The sequence below is a fragment of the Protobothrops mucrosquamatus genome, unplaced genomic scaffold (genome assembly GCF_001527695.2).
Source record: "Protobothrops mucrosquamatus isolate PMUCROS unplaced genomic scaffold, P.Mucros_1.0 scaffold990, whole genome shotgun sequence".
Taxonomy (NCBI): Eukaryota; Metazoa; Chordata; class Lepidosauria; order Squamata; family Viperidae; genus Protobothrops; species Protobothrops mucrosquamatus.
In genome coordinates, this window is record NW_015387229.1 from 361,121 (window position 1) to 369,089 (window position 7,969).

Genomic DNA, 7,969 nt, shown 5'->3' on the forward strand with positions numbered 1-7,969 from the left:
AACTTTATCATTATTATTATTAAGTTATTAACATAATCCCCCCCCCAAAAAAAATCATATAAAATCCACTGGTATCCTTGTACAACAATATTATATCACTGTCATGCTTCTTTGGCTCTTAAATATTGTCATATGATGGAGCATGGGAAGCAAACCTTTTCTATAGGCATGTTTGCGTTGTGGAACAGATTCCCCTCTGAGCTGAGGGGGATTCCTATCCTTCCTGCTTTCTAGAAGGCTTTGAAGACTTGGTTTCCTCCAGGTGCTGGGACAGGAGGAAAGGCAAACCTAGCATTTATAGTTTAGTACTGGGACTGTGGAAAGACCCGGCTCATAGAATCACCAAGAGTCAAACATGATTGAATGGGTAACATCATCAGCATCATCAATGGGACTGTCAGGGTACTTGATAACATAAGTCCTCAACTTATGATCATAATGGAACATGTAATGGTCCTCTTGGCCAGGGCTGTATTATTTTACACAATACAAGTAGCCATAGAAATCTTATAAATAAATACATACACTTTTAAAAAATTGTACCCAGACTTTTAAAAGATCCATGAAACCTGATGACAGCGGGAAGTATGAGAAACACAATCCAACACATATGGCAAGAAAGGCTGACTTACGCCAAGCATGAGGCTTGTTAGAAGATCTTTCTGCAGGACAGGCTAAGTGATGCATTAGCTGAAGCAATTTAGAAGAACTCTTAGTCACAGCCCCGTCTTGCTTTTCCAAATGCCAACCCATTTCTCAGAACACCGCGAGACCATGTCCCTGTGGGTGCAGAGGAAAAGCAATGCCAGCCAAAGTAGGTTGCAACTCAATCCAAGATGAGCAGTCCTACTGTGCATGCCCAGGGGCACTAGCTGCAATGTGACATCTCCACTTCCTGAGCTGTATGGGTTGTCAGTATTACTCCAGGTGTCACTCAGAGTGCTAGTCATCCTCTATAAAGTCCTACATGACATAGAGCCAAGCTTTTTGAGGAAACAGCTGTGTCCCATACCTTCTGCCCAGCCAGTAAGGTTGGCAAGTTCCAGGTCCCTTCAATCAAACAGTACCACGTCTCAGGACCCATAAAGCAGCCTTCTTTGTCACAGCACCTGCTCTCTGGAAATTTATCCAGCTCCCACCCTGTTGACATTCAACCCAAGATCTGGAACGTTCTCCCAGATCTTGGGTTGAGAGGGATGAGGCCCCTTGTCAGAGGTGTTTTGTCTCTGTTTTTGCAGAGTAAGCAGATCTCACCTTTTTTTTTTTATTTTGTATTGTGTTTTTATAGTTTATTGTACTGTGAGCTGTCCAGGGTCAGTTTGGAATCAGGTGGGTTTTAATTAAATTAACAAATAAACGAACAGGAAGCCTTCCAGCCAGGTTGGACTGCGATTCCCCAAATCCCCAGCCAAGAGAAGGAACTTTTGTAATATTTTTTTCAGCCTCACATTTATTGAAATGTCACCTTTTGGCCAGCTCCTGCACAAGGGAGCTGGGAAGTCCCCTGGCCCTGAGCTCAGGGATTGGACCCCTTTCTTTCTGCCTTTCCCTTATAAGGCCACCTCTGCATATGTCAATAGATTGCCTCATGCATTCATAAGCTGCTCAAGGAAAGCTGAACTATACGTTCAGCCTCTATAGCCTTTTTGTGTTTTGTTCCAAATCCAGAGGGCTGATCACCCTTGGGAGAAAGGTTTTGTGTGTGTGTGTGCGTGTGCACTCCTTCCTTTGTATTTCATCCTCAGTGACCCATGCTGTCAAAGGTGAGAGCAATAAGAGAACCTCATTGTGGGAAGAATGTGTGCAAAGTGGCCAGAAAAAAAATATATTCAGAAAGGGCCTCTGCACAAACCCATCCGGTAACACCGTTCTTCCAAGATTGTTCTGAAGAGCCCCAAATATTCAAATGGATATTTGGAACAGCTTGCTTCCGGAAGTTGTTGGTGCTCCATCACTGGGTTGTTTTTTTTAAAGAAGAGATTGGACAACCATTTGTCCGGAATGGAATAGGGTCTCCTGCTCTAGCAGGTGGCTGGACTACTAGAACAGGGCTTTTCAACCTTTTCACCCATTGTACCACTTTCAGGATATGGCAATATCTGAGTACCACCAGTCGCCTAGCAAGGTGTCAAAAACTTGATGACCCCCCCCAAAAAAGAAAAAAAGTGATAAAGTACAGGTAGTCCTCGACTTACAACAGTTCGCTTAGTGACTGCTTGAAGTTACAATGGCACTGGAAAAAGTGCCCCCCCAAGCCACAGCCGAGCAAGACACCTGCCTGCCCACCTGGCGGTGCTCTTCCTCCTGTCCGAGGTTTTCATTGTTGTGAGCATTTCTGTTGAGGATTGGCAGCGGGGGTAAGGTGGGGGGCGGTGTTTGGTTTTTATTTCCCCCATCTGCTGGGTGGTTGCAGCAGGTTTTGGTCACTTCACATGACCCTGGGACACTAGGACCATCATAAATATGAATCAGTTGCCAAGCATCTGAATGTAAATCACAAGAGGCTGGAGAGGCTGCAACATTCCAGCTGATCGGCGCTTCTTCTGGGCTCAGCAGAAGCGCCAGGATCAGTGCTGCTTTCCAGCTGATTGGTGCTTCTTCAGGGCTCAGCAGAAGCACCAGGATCAGCGCAGAGCTCCAACTGGAGCCTGGCGCTGATCCTGGCGCTTCCACTGAGCCCTGACAGCCCCGAAGAAGCGCCGATCAGCTGGAAAGCGGCACTGATCCTGGCGCTTCCGCTGAGCCCTGACAGCCCTGCAGCTCCAGCCATCTCTCACTCAGGCTTGTGCGGTGCTGCCACCAGTTCAGCTCATTCCCCTCCCCCGCTACCACTTTTCTAGGATAGTTGTGTACCACCTGCCAGGTGCCAATGTACCACAGGTGGTACCCGTACCACTGGTTCAAAAGCCCTGTATTAGAAGATCTCCAAGGTCCCTTCCAACTCTGTTATTCTATGTTCTGTGTATGATTCATGCTAACTGACAATTCAGTTATGAATCATTAAGCAAAGCAATCGTCTCAGTACAAGGAGAAAAGGTGGAAGAATCACTCCATCCCAAACCCTCCTTGGGCTCACACGAAGAGGAAAGAAGGAACAAAAAAAAAAGGCGTTTTCTTTTTCTCTGAGTTAAAAAGAAACCACAATTGCCTTTCCATTGTTTGTTCTTTTTCAGGCCTTTCTCAACACCAGAGGTCTGACACACCGAAGAGCACTGGTTCCTCAGCTTTAGCAGTTTTAAGACGCCTGGATGGTCACCTCACAGAATTCTACCTATCTATTCTAGCTGGCTGGGGAAGTTGAAGTCTACATGCCTTAAAGTCTGCTGCGATTGAGAAATGAGGATGAAACGAGAGGGAAGAGGACGGAACAAGATTTTAGAGGGATTGCGAAATGAAATCTCACTCATGAGATGGCAACTTCTCTTTTTATTCAGAGTCCAGGTTTTGCAACTCCTCTGGGCCCTGCAATTACCTGTAAAAGGCAACAGGATTGCATTGTCAACTTTCTAATATGTCTAATAGTCTGAAATGACTGTGAGAATGTGCAGAGGTTTGGTAGAACTCTGTGCGGACGTACGTCCTGAGGGAGAGAACGAGAGATTCGGCAACATTTCCACTGGATGTGTGAGTTCAGCTCTACAGAAGTAGAGATGAGAAAACTGCAAGGTTTGCAGAAGTGAGCCATGGTGTCTGCAATCAGACAAGAAACATGGCATTGCTGTAATTAAGAACTGCGCTGAGATGGAAGCTCAGTTTTACAGAAGTAGAGCAGTTAAAGGGTTGGAATGCAACTGGGGAGACCAAGATTTACAGACCAAATATCACAGTGGGAAGAGTTATTACGTCTTAATCTTGCCTACCACACACGACAGTTGCTCAAAAGACACATAAGTTGTCTTGAACTGAGGGATGTCAGGGTGGGTTCAAACCTCACCACTGTCAACATCCAAGGCTTCAAAAAGCAAAAGGGAAGGCTCAACTGCTTTACGCCGATTGGCTGGGAAGGATCTTAACAAATTATATTGTATAATTTGTATGATCTTATGAGTAGAAGGTTGATCCTTCGTGAGGGTAAAAAGTACTTTCATGCAACAAAACTTGCAATGCACTACTTACAACCACAACTGGAATGAGAATTTCAGTTGCTAAGCAAGGCGGTTGCTAAGTCAGTCGCACCTGAATTTTACAACCGATTTTGCCGGGGTGGTGAAGCAAATTACTACAGTTTTTAAGTGAATCCCATGGTTGTTATGTGAATCTGGCTTTCCCCGTTGACTTTGCTTGCTGGAAGTTGGCTGGCAAGATTGCAAACGGCAAGCACGTGTCCCTGGGATGCTACAACTGTCATAAATACATGCTGGTTGCCAACTGTGATCATGTGACTGTGGGGATGCTGCTACAGTCGTACATGCAAGTCAGGTTTTTCAGTGCTGTTGTGATTTTGAATGGTTGTAAGTTGAGAAGTAGCTTTATATATTCTAAAGCCAACCAACTGAACAAAGAACCCTGCAAACAGAAACTGGAGGAGTGACCAGAGTTGAGGGCCTCTGTGCAAAATGTTTTTTTGAGGGGACTCTCAGCCCAAACTTCTGGGAACATATCTTAGTTTCTCTTCTCACCCCTCTTTTCCTCTTCCTGGGCTCCCCTCTTCTCTCTTTCCTTTCCCAAGAGAAAGGAAGAGCAAGCTGTACTGTACTCAGACAACCTGCTTAACCTGGTGGGAAATGAAATGGCCTGTTTTCCGGATGCGCGTAATAAACACACAACGAGCCTTCAACTCATCCGAGGGGAGACAGAGGGAGGCGGAAGGGCAACCACACGAAGCTCGCTTGGCAAGTAGTACGAATGCAATCGCCAAGCGGCTTCCTGGGCTGCCGATGGTTGTGTGAACACAAGCCTTTCCGCGGTTCCTCCCATTTTGGGCCCGCTGTGGGCTGCCCCCCGGTGCCTCCCTGGCATTGGCTTTCACGTACAAGGGCGTGGTGGGGTTTGTTTTCTTCCCGCTCCTGGGCCTTTTTTTTTTGCCTTGCTTCTTGGGTCTCCGCCGTCGAGCACCCGAGGTCGGCCTCAGGGGGTGGGGTGGGGAACGGCAACCGACCACCTCCACCGCCCAGCCCGCTCTGGGACGCGCTGCCCCCCGCCCAGCCCTCCCCCTCCGGCTTCTGCTTCGTCCGGCCAGCAACTTGTCCCCGCTTGCCCGGGTACTCTGCGCTGATTGGCTGGCGGGCGAAAGTCTCGCCAGGCAAGGAGGCGAGGACTCCGCGGTGACGTCATGGGGAAACCCCCCGGCCCTCGCTTTAGCTCCGGGCGGCCGCGCTAGAGGCGGCTTTTCAGAAGCAGGCGGCGAGCGGAGCGGACCGGGCCGGCGCGCGTCCCTGCCAGTCCCGGCCTTCCGAAGCGCACGAGTCGAGGAAGCTGAGCCCTGCAACTCAAGCCTCCCTCCCGAAATGATGCCGACCAAAATGCCGCGCAAGCCCGCGCTGCAGAACTCGGCGCCCTCAGGTAGTAATTCATCCGGCGCGCCCCGTCTCTGTTGGCTTCCAGGCGGGAGGGCGAGCGGGCGGGCGGGCCTGGACCGGAGAGGCGCCTCTCGTCTTCGGGTCCTGGGGCTGTTCTCGGGCTGCGCGGGCGGGTTGAGCGGCCGAGAGGCAGCACTTCTTAGCGAGGCGCGGCGACCGGGGATGGGTGGTCGCGGATGAAACCAGGAGCGCCGAGCCGGTTCCTCCCACCCGGAGCGCAGCCCTCGAAAGAACCTGCCCTTGGTTCTTGAATTCGCCCCTCGGGCGTGAGGGGGATGGGGTGCCAGGACATGTCCGAATCTGCGATCGAAGCCCCATCTTCGGATCTGTCATCTCAAGTGCAGTCGGTCTCTTTCCTTTTTCCTCTTTCTCTCCCGAGATCGCCAAGCCCCAGGGAAGCAGGTGGTACCTGGGCTGGTTGCTATGGATCACCTGCTGGCTGAAGATCCCGCTGTTGGAGCTCCTGGGCTCTCGGGGAACTAGGACCCCCCGAGCCTCTCTGGAAGGAAATGATAGTGGGGCCGTATTACTCAGAAAGGCACCAAATTCAGCATAGTAGAAAGACCTCAGACCTGGTCTTATGTGTGCGCTGAGAAGACGGTCTTAGATGCCAACTCCTATTACAGCAGACCTGGTCAGCCCCATCCATAAAGCTCTTTGTTATAGAAGGCTACATAGGGCACTTGATGTTCTGGGTGATTTTTTTGCTTGGAGGTTGTTTCCATCCCTCTTCCCCCCCCCCCCATTGGCTTGTATTTCCATTGGCCAGTTGCTAAGATCCAAGAGTCTGAAAGGAAGGGGAGGGGGATCTAAATCTGCTTGCAAAGGCTTTATTATTTGTGGCGGGAGGGGGAGGGGGGAGAGAAAGAACTGCAGCTTCCACTTGAAGGTAAAGGAAAGCGCTACCTCTGTGGAAAGTTGCAGCATTTTAAGGACCTAGGAAGTTGCCTTGGAGAGATTGTTCCCGTGATGTCTGCTGTGCCAGAAGCCCTTGGAGGACTTCGGTGGAGACCTCTTTCCAACCTTCTTCCTGTGTGATCTCTTGAACAGGAGGTGCTAGGATAAAGCATGGGATCTTCTGCCGGGAGAACCCAGTTCTGCCCCTAATTGGTGTTAGCGTAATTTACTGCTCTGAATGTTCCAGGGCTGTTTGCTGTCGATCTTTTCCTTGTTGTTAAAGAGAGCTTTAATTCAACACAAGGAGATGGGTGGGGTATCATTTGGACAATTGTCTTCTGTGTAAATTTCTTAGAAGGCGCTTTCAGCACCGCTAGGCATAGCAGTGATTCATTTCATTCATACACATATTCAAGTCGAAGGACCCTATAGCCTGCATCGTAGGCTCACCTGCCCGGAGACTGTCTTTCTTAATTTAACTTAGGGAGTCTTCTCACCAAGCATTTATCGCCCTCCGTTTAACTGAATGGGGGACCCCCCACAGGAATTCTGTCAATGCGTATAACAGACCATAACCGAGTCGGGATGAGTGCCTTAGGGGAGGCTGAAAGAAACACGACCATTTCATGATAATCAATGCAATTGGCAATAATGTGCTTATCTATTTTGCAGAGCGTTCTGTGGTGATAGCCATACAGCTACGCAGAATTGGGGACAAGTGGAATCTCCGACAAAGAATCCTGAACCTGATTTCCAAGCTCTTCTGCCCAGGAACCTGAAAGGGACTCAAAGAAGAGAAAAGGGAATTGAAAAACAACAGGAAAGGAAGAAAAGGATGTCTGTGAAGATGCAAACTTTTTGTACTCGGATTTATGAAAGAGAACCACCATGAGGTGGAAGAGATGAAATGTTTAAAGGGTTTTGTTGCTTGTTTCCATCAACAACCACAAGAGCTCCTGTGTAATATTCTCAGCCACCATTTCAGGAAGTTTGTGGGTGAATGCAAATGGAGCTAATGAGAGAGGAGAAGACTGGATGTTACTGTTGACTGACAATGGTGAATTGGTCCTGGGAAATGAAGGAATCTAAAACAGCCGACAGAGCTGAAATCCTATTCAGTGTTGGATATTAAGCACCGTTTCATGCATAGGAAAAAATGATTTTTGTGTGTGGCCTCTGGTTTTCTTGAAAAATGCAAATCAGTTCCTCAGCTCTTTTGTTCTTATTTTGGAGTTTGGAAACCTACCTGGAGAAAACCAGGAGAATATGTTACATATGGATTTGTTTTGTTGAAATGAATGTACTTTGCTAGATGTTCATTATATTACAATGCCCTTAAATTATGAGTGAAGCTGGTACAGCTACAATACCAACTTTACAATATATGCCCTATGGGTAAGACGTTTTTGGTATATTTATTTTTGTGGGAGCTTGTTTTCAGGTTATTAACCATGACTAAATATTCAGTATGAATGTTCAAAACATTCTGCATCAGAGTAGATTTTAACAGGTTTTCAAATGTTCCTCAGTGAAAGTAACATATTCTTAGCTTT

At 48.0% G+C, this 7,969-nt stretch overlaps 1 protein-coding gene across 1 annotated transcript; it reads left to right on the forward strand.

The window, feature by feature from the left end:
• The first annotated feature begins 5,447 nt into the window (after positions 1-5,447).
• On the forward strand, positions 5,448-7,195 carry PMAIP1 (phorbol-12-myristate-13-acetate-induced protein 1). The gene is made up of 2 exons (XM_015819799.1): positions 5,448-5,502; positions 7,089-7,195. Exons 1-2 carry the CDS (start codon positions 5,448-5,450, stop codon positions 7,193-7,195), a joined length of 162 nt encoding a protein of 53 aa, XP_015675285.1.
• The last annotated feature ends 774 nt before the right edge of the window (positions 7,196-7,969 follow it).

What these genes read in the sequence shown, in the direction of transcription:
- PMAIP1 (XM_015819799.1), top strand. Translation starts at nt 5,448, where the DNA reads ATGATGCCGACCAAAATGCCGCGCAAGCCCGCGCTGCAGAACTCGGCG. An exon ending in GCAGAACTCGGCGCCCTCAG is followed by an intron (nt 5,503 to 7,088) that starts GTAGTAATTCAT and finishes TCTATTTTGCAG; the next exon opens with AGCGTTCTGTGGTGATAGCC.